The 14,235-nt window shown below is 40.1% G+C and overlaps 1 protein-coding gene across 8 annotated transcripts in view; it reads right to left on the bottom strand.

Moving 5' to 3' along the window:
- Positions 1–14,235, bottom strand: part of LOC119649162 (supervillin) — an 838,258-nt gene that overhangs the window by 439,289 nt on the left and 384,734 nt on the right. The window contains exon 1 of one of the 8 annotated variants that reach the window (XM_038051183.1): positions 5,651–6,333. The exons of the other annotated variants lie outside the window; for them this stretch is intronic. Within the exon in view, the coding sequence (XP_037907111.1) occupies positions 5,651–5,729 (79 nt within the window). The 5' untranslated portion in view covers positions 5,730–6,333. Of the gene's footprint in view, positions 1–5,650; positions 6,334–14,235 lie in introns of those variants that run through there. 8 annotated transcript variants of the gene reach the window in all.

The raw sequence follows: 14,235 nt of genomic DNA, 5'->3' as shown, positions 1-14,235 counted from the left end.
CTAAACTGGACTGGACTGGTTGATTGGAGCAGGGGATTGTGTGAAGGAAGAGAGAAAATAGCAGAGTTGGGCAGAATCGTAATCATGATTACGTAATTGTAATCATAATCAAGCTCTCGTGATTATGATTGTAATCACTTAATCATTCAATCATAATCATGTAATCACGTAATCATAATCATGTAATCATAATCCTACATTTTCAAACGGGATTGCCTGATCTCGTTGTTTAATAAAGCATATGTTTGTATGATTTCCAGCTGAGCTAAGTTTGAAAAGATGATACTAAGGATGCTTTGTGATGCCAGGCGCTGTTGATGGGTTCTTTTAGTAGTGTAGAGCAAAGGGCATTTCTCGTCAGGCATAATGGATGATGAGAAATCTCTGTGCCAGACAAACATCTGTCAGTGTCTGTCTCAGACATCAGGCAAGCAAATGAGTGTACCCATGTCAGACAAATTTTTCCATCTGAACAGTATTTCACAACAATTGCCACTTACGAAATGCACCATATATTGATATGTACATATAGTATTTTATGTTTCTGAATTAAAAATATTGGTATATTTGTGCGCATTTGAATTCTCCATCTCAGCTTGATAAGGACGCGCTTGTAAATATGTACGTATTATGGTTGTTTGCACGTTGTAGACATGTACATATGTATCTACGAGCGTATTCATATAGGTTTTATCCGAGCCATACGGATCTACACATTTTGCTTGATCTAAAGATGTTACCTTATTTTGTTTCTTAGAGAGCAATGCAAAAGTAAAACAATTTTGTAGTATAAATAACAATTCGCAATGCAATGTATAGATTGCTCACTCTCCTATGCTTCACCCAATGTCAGAAATAAGATGAGCTTCGATAGGTACTACCCACATGACCACATTGTGTGAAAAAAAAATTTACACCCTCCTTTCGCATGGCCTGAAAGCCCCCTTCAAACTAAACATAAAATGGCGCTATATCAGGACAAAACCTTAAAAATAGCTCCAATTTCAATTTGCATAACTCTGGAACGTATGCGCTCATTTTCAATTCCATCAACTAAACCAAATGTTACCTACTCCGCCCATTGTACCGAATTCCCTAATTTTTAATTAAAATATTTGCAAACCAGTTAGCACCTGCACAGAGCACAAACAACATCCATCGTAATGGTAACTGCAGTGATTTGGTTCCATGATTATGATTACGGTAATTATGATTTCATGATTACATGATTGCAATCATAATCATGGCCCGTGATTATGAATACAATCGTGTAATTACAAAATCAAGCTCATTTCTGATTATAATCGCAATTATGATCGGTTTAATCATGATTATGATTTCGCCCAACTCTGGAAAATAGAGACGCGAATCCGATGTCGGGTTATTTCTGGCGGTTACCGGAAGGCGCACTCTCTTGACCTGGGAACCGGTTTCTGACACATCCCTGACTGCAAGATTCTAGTCCAGGATAAGGAGCATCACAATATGCACCACTTTCTCAGAGAGTGGAAGCAGAAGATTATCGTTAAAATTTCAAAGAAGGGCACTGTGTTTAACTGTGACAATTGGAGGGGTACCTGCGTGCTACCTGCCGTCGCAAAGATAATAGGTACAATAGTCCTGAAACGCATCGAAGAACAGAACGAAAACTTAATCGACAGGGAGCAGCCTGGTTTCCGCTCCGGATTCTCCTGAAATGACCACATCAACAACCTACGGATTATTTTCAAACAGTGCACGGAGTTCAGATTCTCATTGCACCTCCTCGTTATCGATTTCTAGAAAACTTTCGATAGCGTGAATAGAGAATGTGTCGGGGGGCATTCCGGAAAAACTGATAGCTATTATCAGAGTGATATTTTATAGTACTATCAACTTTTATAACTCTGGGATAAACGTAAGGAGGGTTTTTACTCAATTTCCCCAAAAATATGGTAACATACTATTATTAACTTAATTTGAGCAGCATATACGGTAGGGTAGTTTCTTTCCAACAAATCTGAAAACCCAGACCAGTTCCGAAAAGGTTAATCGAGACCTTTCATTTGATCGGTGAAAAAAATTTACATCCCCTTGTACATGTATGGGAACCCCCCCCCTAAATCTCAGCGTAGAAGGATATCATTCACTGCATGTCTGGGCGTTCACAGTTCCCACCTTCTCACCTGATTTCATGTCAACCGATATAGCCGTCTCTGGTAAAAATGCGTGTGACAGACAGACAGAGAGTTATTTGACTAAGCTCCTCGACAGTTACGCTAACGAAACCATCAGCGCCATAAAAGCGTGGCTGGAGATGGTTCAGCTTGACCTTGCGGAACAAAAGACGGATTCGGTCTTGATTACCAACCATAGGAAGAGGAATATGGTTAATATTCGTGTTGGTGGTCACATCATCACTTCGAAACCGGTTATTAAATGCCTAGGGGTGATGATTGACGCTAAAATCAATTTCAAGGGACACCTGGACTTTGCCCGTGAGAAAGCGACAAATACCAGCGCGGATGATGCCTCACATTGGAGGCCCAAGATACAATCGCAGATTACTTATCGCCGGAGTGGTTCGCTCGACACTATTATACGCGGCACTAGTTTGGGAGGAAGCACTCGCATGTGAGAGTAATCGAAGGAGGGTAGATATGACTTACCGCTTAGTGACGCTAAGGGTGTGCAGCGCCTTCAGAGCAATATCAGGCGACGCAACGTGCGTTATTGCGGGAATGATCCCGGTAGACATTCTGGCTAATAAGACAGGCTGCCTGTATGAGACAAGGAAAATGTATCCTCCTGAAAAGTGACAACAACGGTGGGACGATTCGCAAAGGGGTCGATGGACACACACTTTGATTCCACGTATTGAGGAGTAGATCCAGCGGCGGCACGGCGAGATTAACTACCATCTGACGCAGTTCCTGCCAGGAGATGGTGATTACAGGAAGCATCTGCACCGATTCAGGCTGGATGATTCTCCCTTTGTACTGAATGTGGTTGCACACCTGAGGACCCGGAGCATGTTATGTATGTTTTGCAAACAAAACCTTAAAAAACTCAGGGCTCCTAAAGGCCCGTTGTATTACCTTGCATACAGTTCACGCTTCAATCACCTCATCAACTGCACCACCTGGTAGTCTGCTAGCATCAACGTCAAAAAATTGACCAAGATACATCTATACTTAGAATCAGTCTCCTTTAAGTTCTGAGGCAAATGTAGAAATTTAGAAAATGAAATGCTAAGAGTGAAATCTACTCGTACTACCAACCAATATTTGTCTTAAGGTAGGAGATACACTACATCAATAAAGATGGACTCCGATTACTTTATAAACGAGACAAGAGATCCCGGATATCAGAGGTATGTCTGATAAGGATAAGAGCAGCATAGGACATTTTTTTAATGCCACAATAAATTTGAAGATTTGGACCAAGTAATTGCTGAAAGCCGGGGGATTTTTCTGACTTTACTTGAATTTTTCAACTTAATTTTAGGGTATGCGTAGGTAGGATATTCTTTCTAGGCAGTGTCCCGAATTACTGATACCAAGGGATAACATGACAACGAGGTTTCACTTCGATAAGAAGTTTGAAACACGTTGGAGCAACAAGGCAAACTGGAAGAGCGTGGCTGCGACATACGACTTAAGGGGGTCATCCCGTGTGTCGGATCCGCGGAATCAATTTTTTTTAGCATCAATTGTATCTAGATATAGTGTAGAATATATGCGCAAAGTGATTTTTTGGTATTCGGAGTCATTCAGAAATTATAGTGTTAAACACGTGATAAGTCACATGCCAGATTTATGTCGATCGACGGAATAAAGCTCGTATTTATTGGTCCGAATGACTTCACTAAAAGGACAAGAATTGAAGCCAAGGCCGTACATGTGTTTCTTCCAGAAACCTACGGTTAACGGACTAGGTATAGCAAATTAATGGTCAGTTAAGTTTTTATGACTAAAAATCGTATTCTACTTTTTAAATGCGTTTATCTCGAAACCGCATGTTGAAAATCGGCTGCCACCATAGCCCAAAATCTATCCAACCAAATTCTTTGAAATTTTCAGGACTTATTCAGAACATATTTATACGGTCCGCAAACTAGGATAATTGGGATTCATTCAGTAGTTTTTTCTTATTCATTGAAGAAGCCGTAAAAAAACGCCAAAATTCAGTTTTTAGAAGTTTTTAATATTTTCAATAATTCTAGTTTGCGGACTGTAGTTAAGTCTGTACGTTAAAATGGCGGTTACTCTTTTTCTCTAAGATGATCGCAGCGCCCTCTAGCGTGGCAGCAGAAAAACACCTTTTTTTTGGCGATGGGTGTATAAATTGCTCTGTATTTCAATAACGAACTATGTGATCGAGCTGGAAAAATTACTATGCACGCTCAAGATATTAATAAATCTATGGTGAAAAATTCGTATTTGTAGTTCCAGTTCTTCACGAAAAATTTCTAAAGAAAGCCAAAAAAAAAACAGACTTCCCACGGGATGACCCCCTTAAACCAGCAACTGATTACTTGGTACACTGACGGATCCCTCACAACAGAGGGAACGGGTGCCGGTGCCATTGATCCAAGGAAAATGTATTTTGAGCCAGTGGACAGGGGCACTCGCATATTCCAGGCGGAAATATACGCCATAGACAGATGTGCCTCCTTTAATTTCCAAAAGAACAGCAGGGGGCAGAACATAGCTATTCTCACCGATAGCCAAGCAGCCATCAAGGCACTTAGGTCCAACCAGGTGAACTCTAAACTGGTGTGGGAATGTCTTGAAAGACTGAATACACTCGGCTCGTCCAACAAGGTCTGGATACTTTGGGTTCCAGGCAATGCTGGGTTGGAAGGCAACGAGGCAGCAGACGAACTAGCCAAGAAGGGAGCAGAGACGCATTTACACGGGCCAGAAAACTTCTGTGGAATTGGAAACGGTTTCATGGCTATGAATCTAAAAAATGAAGAGAAACGGTTGAGGGAACTATACTCCAGGGATGGAGCAGTCTCTGCTTATTGGGGGATACGAACCCATGCGCACAAAGGACTGCTTAAACCTCACCAAAAAGAACCTCCGAATCATAGTGGGAATTCTCACTGGTCATTATCGGTTGAACTATAACCTAGCTGGGGATATCTATGGACACTGCCTGCAGGTTTTGTGAGGAGTATGACGAAACCTCTAAAAACGTCCTGCACTTGTGCAAAGTAGGCCGAGGCATCTGGGAGAACACTTAACAGCAAAGCTGAAAAATCTGGACGTAGGGAAATTAAAGTTTCTGACAGTTATAGGCCTGCTTGAGATATTATGATCAATAGGTACACTATAACCAGTAAAAAGGACACAATAGTTCTTTAAGGACGCGGTGCGACTTTCCCTTAACAGAATAATTAGCGTATGCGATCTCAAAACATTACTTCAAAAAAGCTGAACAAAAAGCCATTTAGATTGCAATCGAAGATGAGTTATTTGCCATAACCAGAAAGAAATTCATCCTGAGGCAGTATTTTGACTCCCACTGAGATAACATTCTTTGTCTGTTTAACAATAATGTCTATGATAAATCCGTTCTATCTGAGATATACCATATTGTATATATGTATGTATATAGCCAATCATTGTTTTAGTTAGAATTATCAAAGTGCAATGATATTTACTTTGCTCATGGAGAGAATATCCGAGCTTAGGTAGAACGTCGTCTAGCGAGAACATTTTATCTTCAACGCCACTCCACATATCACAATCAAAGTGGAAAGCACTAATTAAAACGGTGATAACGCGACTTCCGATTTATTGTTGTTTCTCGATTCACCACTGCATATTTATCGAATGCAATTCGCTGCAGAATCGTGCATAATTAAGCGATTAGCACTGCTAACGAGAGGAGGCCCAAATAATGCCAATTCCTGACCACATCTTCCCGTTCATACAATCACAAATCATTTCTGTAACACAGCAATAATCACTTATAACAATAAACAATATTTAACGTTTCTCAGCTGCGAAACGACACCATAAAAAATCCACATTTTCAACGGATATTTAACCATTAAATGACCGTTAAAATTTGCATAAATATAATATACATTTTTCACATTGCAAAATTCATGGCGATGTACTCGTTCTCACGCGCGAATATTACAAAACATTCACATAAAATAATAGTAATTTTGATATGTAATAGAATTTTACAAGTTTTCAAGCGCCTCAAGCTTTCCTCCGTATTTTTATGCGATAATTACTCGTAGACATCGTCGTTGAACGTCTTCTGCTGACCGGGCGCGAAAATTCAAATGTACGCGGTGATACCCGCAGGGTATCTTGTCTGATGTGTCTATGTCTCACTGACAGTGTTGTTCGGCAAAAACTGATTTTTGTGCAAACACATTTCAGTAAATGTGAAGCTTCTGCTTGATGAAAACAGATAAACACAGACTGAAACTTTGTAGGGAAATGCTGTACAGTTGAAGGGGGAAAATCTTTTATGCGTGGCGAGAGATGTTTCCGAATCAATTCAGTAGCAAATGTTGAAGACGTGAGCGTTAATATTTGATGAATATTCAAAATTTGATAATTTGATTTATTCAGAGGAGACTTTACTGGATTTGGGACTAGTCTAGTCCTCCAGACGTCTTGATTATTGTGGAATGGATTTGGCTTGAATCCTTTTAAAAGGCTGCAAAGGAAAATTCCGCCGAATATTTGCTCGAAGAAAAACGTAGTTGACATAGATTTGATTATGGTGATATCTTAGCCTGATTATCTTTTAATAGAAATCCATTTTTTTTCAACAAATCTTAGTCGTAGAAGACAATGTTCAAAATTTCGCTAAATCATTTTTTTTTCAGCCCTCCACCGGCCCACGATCAAAGACTCACACCTCCCACTGTAATTTCGGAGTAACAAAAATAGCAATATGGATAGATACGAATGTTCACGAAAAAAGATACTATATATAAGGCTTTTAAGAGCATTTGTGAGTTATAATGTGTGAAGGAACTCATACAGTTCCACATGAACTAAATAATATCCTCTATCCAAAGAGTGAATGTCAATGACGAATGAATGAAAAACTGGGCGGTGGAAAATGGGCGATAGGAAACAAGGAGGATTGATGGGATTGGGTTGTCTTTATCGAGCTGCACAAAGGAAGTTTTGTCGACACGTTCAACTCCCAAACAATGAATTTTGGTGAATTTGTTTATTCAACGTTTTGACAAAAGTAAAAAAAAAATCGTGGAGATGGCGGTAGGAATGACTGATTTCATATTGTCGTTCATTTTGGTAGATGAATACAGATGCGATTATCATCTGATTTTTTGCGGTATATTGATTTTCAGTCAATGCAACACAAATAGTATTTCCTGTGAATAGAGGAATATTCACGTCGTTAGATCGGAAACCGCATTTTCTGTTCATCTGAAAATGAAAGCACATCAAAAGCCAGATACCTCCATTTCTCATAAATGAAACTTAGATAACACCAAGGTAAAGAATCATCTAAGCCCAATTAGCACAAGGAAGAGTGAGGGCTACAACAGTGCCCAGTACTTTGAGAATTTAACTAGAAGTTCTCATATTCAACTTGCTAGAAAATTTTGGACGGTTTGTTGGAATGGAAGGCAGGACACTGAAAAGATTTTTGCACTTCTCCTAATAGTGAGGGTATACAGCTTTTGTGAACCCGAGCAGGCGTAATATATAGGAATCCAAAAGATACTTGCAAAAGAAATTGTTTGACCTAGCATAACATTGCTAATAATATTAGGATTTGCAGTAAACTTTCTAATTTTGTTGCCCTTTCATATTAGCACACTCCGTTACGACTTCCTACCTTGTTTATTTTCTGGGAAACCATGAAGCTCCCAAAACCAAGTGGCAATCAAAAAAAACCCATCCAAATGATGTGCGACCAGTACTGACGGGTAAATGGCACTAGGAATGAATGATGCCATGAAGGAAATCAATGGAGTTACGGGTGACCACTTAGAGCAACAAGCCTCGCATATCTACCGAGGTCGCTGGGCACGTGAACTGTCAATTACCGCCGTACTGCCGTCGTGAGACCACATATAGACCATATAATCACAATAGAAAAAGAAACCAAATAACAAAGCTAGCAATATGGAGGCATCAATGTGGGTCCAGGAGTATGGGGCAACCACAAAGACTCGGATGAGAATATGCTTCAGTTTCATTATCAACACACGTAACACTATGCAAATGATAATATCACAAACAGAACATAAACACAAACATCCATGACTGCTGGGATTCGAGCCCAGATCAACGAGATTGAGAAGACCGAACGACCTACGAAGACCTGGCACTCCAGAAACTAAATAACGGCGGCTTCTTCAAACTAAGAACAAATCCTCTACCAGAGTCGATCAAAAGAGTTAAACACTAAGGGAATGTGTTGACCTTGTCAAGAACATCGCTGCACTACGCATGCCTAATCCTTCTTTGCGTAGGTTCAGAACATAACCCAAGGTACATAAAAATGGTAACGAAACACGAGAAATTATCGCGAACACTAATGCCCCCACCTACAATATTGCAAAATGGTTAGTACAAGAAGCCAACGCTTTCGGTGACTATCGTAGCAAATATGCCGTAACAAACAGCCTCCAGGTGGTCAAGAAGCCGAAGGATGTTAAAATTAGGCAACATGAAACCCGAGTTTCGTTTGATGTGAAAGCCCTCTTTTCGAGTGTACCCGTTAAACAGGCTCTACACAACTTCGAAACCTGACTCAACAAACACCGCACCTCAACCAAGGAAAAGAGGGGGAATCGCCAATATACAAAGCTAGCGTCTATATGTATGAATGAAAACTATTTCACCTTGCGGAGTGAATACTATAAAACCACCGCAGGTACGGCAATAGGTCACCCACTTTCCCCTCTACTAAGCGAAATATTTATGGTAGGTCTAGAGGAACTAATGAAATAGCGTGAGATAATGTCCACTTTTTGGGTTAAATATGTTGATGATGTACTAGTCATCGTGGACAAATCGCTGTTGAATGGATTGCTAGAAAAAATAAAAAAAAATCGCAGATTTCCACAGCATGGTACATAGAATGCTTAATATCCCCCTAACCAGATCGAGATATATCAAAGAACTGACTTATATCAAAGACACTGCGAAAAAGAACGGGTACAGCACCGACATCATTATAGATGGTGTAACAAAGGGGAAACACACTATCAATAACAGGAAACAATTGACGTCGTTGCTAGGTATCAATGACAAGGCAACAGTGAGATCGAGCATTAAATGCACCTCGTTGTGGCCCAGGATCAGTAATGCCCATAAAGAATTTAAAATAGAAGCTGCCCCAACAAGCAGACATGCGCAACTTAAAACTTGACTTAGGAGCGTAAAGGACCCGAAATCCAAGGAGGAAGAGAGCGGGATCTATAAGATCACATGCCTGGAATGCAGCAGTATATATATAGGACATACTAAGCGGTTGGTAAAAATACGATTCAAGGAACATACCAAAGAAGCGGAACTAGCGGCAAAAAACCCACTAGGGCATGTCAAGTCTCCAGTTGCAAAACACATAGTAGAAGAACATAGTAGAGAACGTGGATATTATACAAAAAATACATAAAATCCACAAACTAGACACGGCAGAAAGCCTGGGAATATTTAAATAGACTAACGCCAGATTGTTGAACACCGATATGGGCAACTGCTCATCTAGTTTATTCTAGGTAATTAAGGGGGTACTACAATTTCAGAAAAGGTAATTAAATACTATTATAGAAAGTAGATTATATAAGGCAGCACTGAAGAAGGACACATATTGTGTCCGAAACACGTGTCTGCAATCCTTAAATAAAATTTATAGTTAAACTGGAAACTTTTCCTTTTACTTGAGAATGAGAAGCTGATGCATAACCCCTCAGACATCGGGCTGTTTTGGGAACGCAGGTGGTAGGTTTATGTATGACATGTCATCAACAAATTCACAACATTCATATCTACATATGCTAAACATTCGTACCATGAGCTGAGAATGCTAGAAGGGAAACCTCACAATTGAGATGGAGGGAGTAAGGAGGATCGAGATGACTCTGGACCAACTGAACACAGAACTGTAGGCTGAAAAAGAAGCATACACAAACTGCAGCGGGTGAAGTCAAAATCTGGCAGACATATGGTAGAAAACACACCGACTATTTAATAGTACAAAGAAGACATAGCGGGAAAGGAGGATAAGTGACCACTCACCCAGTATACTAAAAGGATCTGAAAAGTCAAGAGTTGCTGATGGAAGAAGTACTACGAAGCAATTTAAACACTTCAAAAACGAGTGTGCCCACAAAAATTACTTAAGATCTACTTAATTCCATTGGGGTACCGAATAGACTTGACAGAGCATATCCAAAAACGATAGGAAATTCTTTCAGGAATCTGGAAAGTTCTGAAATAACAAAGGGTGACAAAATTCAGATGGATGAATCACTTCTGAAAAGTAAGTAATCGTGACATTGGATGAGATGAAAAGGGCGTTAAACTCATTTGACCCATATAAATGACCTTGTACAGATGGAGTCTACCCCATTCTTTTGGGAGCAGCATTTTATCAAAATCTATAGAGCTAGTGTTGTACTCGGAAATTAACAAACGGATTGGAAGCGGGTTAAGGTCACCTCTCCAGGAAAACCAGAGCCCTTTTCCTTTTTTTCCTCTATAGAGTCAGTGCTGTATTAAACTATATACTAATCGTTTAGAGGCAAGTTAGGATGGTTTTTCCAAGAAGACTACGGTCACTTTCCTTGTCACAACACTAGAAGAACTAAATGAGGGAGAATCTTATAACTCCCCCTTAAAGATTGCTCTGAACATCGAAGTCGATGGGAAATGACCAAAAATTTAGCCGAAACTAGGATGGTGATTTGGAAGCCTCTTGACTCCAACCAGATAAGCCCTATGACCAAAATATTGCCATCGATCAAGACAAACCGAGCCCGCTTCTGAACTGGACAAAAGTATAAGTACGCAGTGTCTATCAAAACAGGGCTTATCCCCGAAAATTATTCCGGGGTCCAAGAAGAGGACGATAGGGGAATATTAAGTGCGGCGAGCTTAGACAGAAACATCGTATGATTAACCGGGGCAAACGCCTTAGAGAAATCCACTTCCTGCCGAGAATTTATACGTTTGGTCATGAAGTTAGTGAAGCCTAGCAGTGGAATGCGTGAACTCATATACCGCAACCGATTTTAGGAAGTGCAGCGTAGCGTGCGTCATTAGAAAAGGGAATTTCTTATTGCGCTGCTCGAGGAAAAAGAAGTTACTACAGCAAATAAAGATTTCGGTAATCTTATTATACCACATACAGCAGAACTTACTGGTGATCGCAAGGTACTGCAGTGTGGAGTCGCTTAGCGGAAATTCACCCGAGCTCCAGAGCAAACTAGCGCACCACAACTCAGAACGACTGAGCAACTCGAAACTCACCCGCCTGAGTAGCTCGCATACCTGTAGCAGGATGACAGCCATGAGGCCGGCGTAGGAACCAGGCTAGTCAGTTGCAGTCAGCCGTTGATCAAGAGAGATCAATTAATTATTAAAAAATGACGTAAAGAATGATGAATTTGTAATTATAATTTATCAAATTTATTAAAAAATTATTATAAATATACATAATTTCAATTTATTAATTACATTATACGATCAAGGGCATTAACAGTAAATTCCACATTTACAATGAAGAGCAACTTAAAGCGAAAAAGGAATAATTTCACCACTTTCCTGAATGATATAATATCCGGTGGAGGCCCATCGGCCTTGCCGATCACCCCGCAGAACTGGTCATCGCAATTTCGGCAGAGTTTCTACACCCAGAAATTTTGAAAATCCGAGATATCTTACCAATGAAAGGAAGGAAGGGGATGATCGTCGAAATCATGAAGAAAAGCATCTACTTAAAGTTCTAGTTAATACTAGAACACATCAAAGGCTTGATTCACAACCAGCAGGCCAGCTTCCTTTCAGAATTTTTCTGTACGGGGACTAATACCTTACAAATCATGGTAGAGCAGTGCTTTTTATCGACTTCGAGAAAACTGTTGACGACTGCAGTATTCTCGAAAGGAAGAAGGAAAGAAGGAACTGCATGTCTCCTGAAATCGGCAGCAATAGTGCGCAGATGTGGTTGATGCCCTTTCCCCATTTAAGGGGTAATGATGATGATAATGAAAACCATATTTCCCGCGATTACCGACTGTGGAACGACACTTGAACAAGACCTAAATCTGACATCTTTCAAGCTAACATCGTCGCATTACTCAAAATGTTGTGTCATCCTAATTATGAACGGTGACTGGTAGTACTCTTTTCGGGGTAAGAAGAAGAAGCAGACGGTAAGAAGGGCGCTGCCTCGTGATCGTTTGTCACCTAACAAAGTTGGAATAAGCACTGCTTATGTCTAGCAAAGTTCAATCTGCCGTCGACGTGGGCATAATAACAAGCACCATATAACTCTCGAAAATATCCAAGCCGAAAGCATATGCCCTAAAATTTTTCTTGGTCGAGAAGCTTTAATGGGGTGTCATGTTAAAATATGTCACCTTCGATGTGTCACTTATTCACTGCCACTTTCGCCATTTGAGCAACAACCTATCAGACTGAGAAACTCAGTTTGTTGATATTTATCTCCAATCCGACTTTCCTCGCCACCTTTTTCAAACCCAATGGACATGAATAAGTAGATGTCATCAGGGTAGTTGGGGTTTTTAGAGGAAGATATATGGGATCCCGCCTTAATCTTCACATTCCTCAGCACGTGGTGGTTTGTCTTTTCTTTATAATAATAATCATTGGCGCGACAATCCAATTGTATCTGGGCCTTGAAATGTGTTAGAGCGATTCATTCAAGACCATAACTGTACACTACAGGAGTACAGTACACTATAGGAAGCAATGTAGTCAACATCGCATTCATCCGTAAGTATAAGCTGGGTTTGACCCAGATACTGACATCTGAGTTGATTGCTATCCGATATCCAGTCGCGATACAAATTCATCTGCCATCAGTGAGATTTGAACTGCGAACTTCCGCTACGACAATCTGACGCTCTAGCCCCATGGTCGTCAAAATACTTGTTCTGATTCATAATGACCATAGTTCATTTTTGCTCTATGAAAATGTGAAGCACACACTGCAGCTCTATAAGCGTTGGTTCGGCAATAGTTCAGTGCATAAACTCTACCAGTAGATTCATTCTTTGGAAAAATTCGAAAAGTGAAATGGACTTATATCACCCCCTCCACTCACTGTTTCGCGGTGAACAGTGAAATGAATGGTACAAAATCAATATATGGAAGAATATTATTCTTTAAATTTGGAAACTGCTATTTATTATAAAGTTCTCGCAGTTTCGTTTGAGCGATTTCTCTTTCACGAAGTTTTGAGAAGGAGCTCTGTATTCATGGGGTCAAGAAGAAGCTCCTTACGGGGCGGCATTGTTTACTAGAATCTAGTTACGCTTATTTGGCATAATGTAGGAAAAATCCCTCATTTTTGTGATATCCTACTGATAAGTAAGAAATTGGTCCAAATATTCCTGGATAGTAGAAAGAGCTTCGTAGGGCTGACAATTGCGAACTCGAGCCAAGGTTTTACTTCCTAGGGCTGAACGGACGCAACTTGAATTTTCTAGATAGATTTAAATGAGAAAATCTTTGACTAGTAATCAATGAGATTTCCTTGCCCGTAATAGTTGCTTATGGTACCGTGCAACGATTTTTCCTCAATATTCCATCGGCGAATATCATCATCTCAAATCTGGCGCATTCATCTAACTCTATAAACGACCGTCATGCCCCGTAAGAAACTAACTAGTCCTTGTTCTAGATTTGGCGAAAACCTGGCGATAAACTGTTTTACATTCCTAACTGGTAGCTAGTAAAGATTCCTAGTTAAGTAAAAGCCACACGTAATAATAATAACAATAATCTTTTTTTTTGCTTCTTTTTTTTTCTTCAGCCTTTGTCCCTACCACTGGCCACTGCCACCAGCGTCCCTTTAGTTTTTAAGTAGGTAGGATCGTCCGAGCCTAAATGCTTGACACTTAGTGCAAGTATGTATTAGGGAAAATCCAGCATCTGCCGAGAGTGTGACAACTCGGAAATAATAATAAAGTTTTTGGCGACAGTCCCTTCACTGGCTTATGCATCCCGAATATTGCCGTGGACGAAGACCGATCTGGAAAACATCCGG

Source organism: Hermetia illucens, chromosome 2 (assembly GCF_905115235.1).
Source record: "Hermetia illucens chromosome 2, iHerIll2.2.curated.20191125, whole genome shotgun sequence".
Taxonomy (NCBI): domain Eukaryota; kingdom Metazoa; phylum Arthropoda; class Insecta; order Diptera; family Stratiomyidae; genus Hermetia; species Hermetia illucens.
The sequence above is the reverse complement of the archived record's forward strand: the minus strand, read 5'-3'. Positions and strand labels throughout refer to the sequence as shown.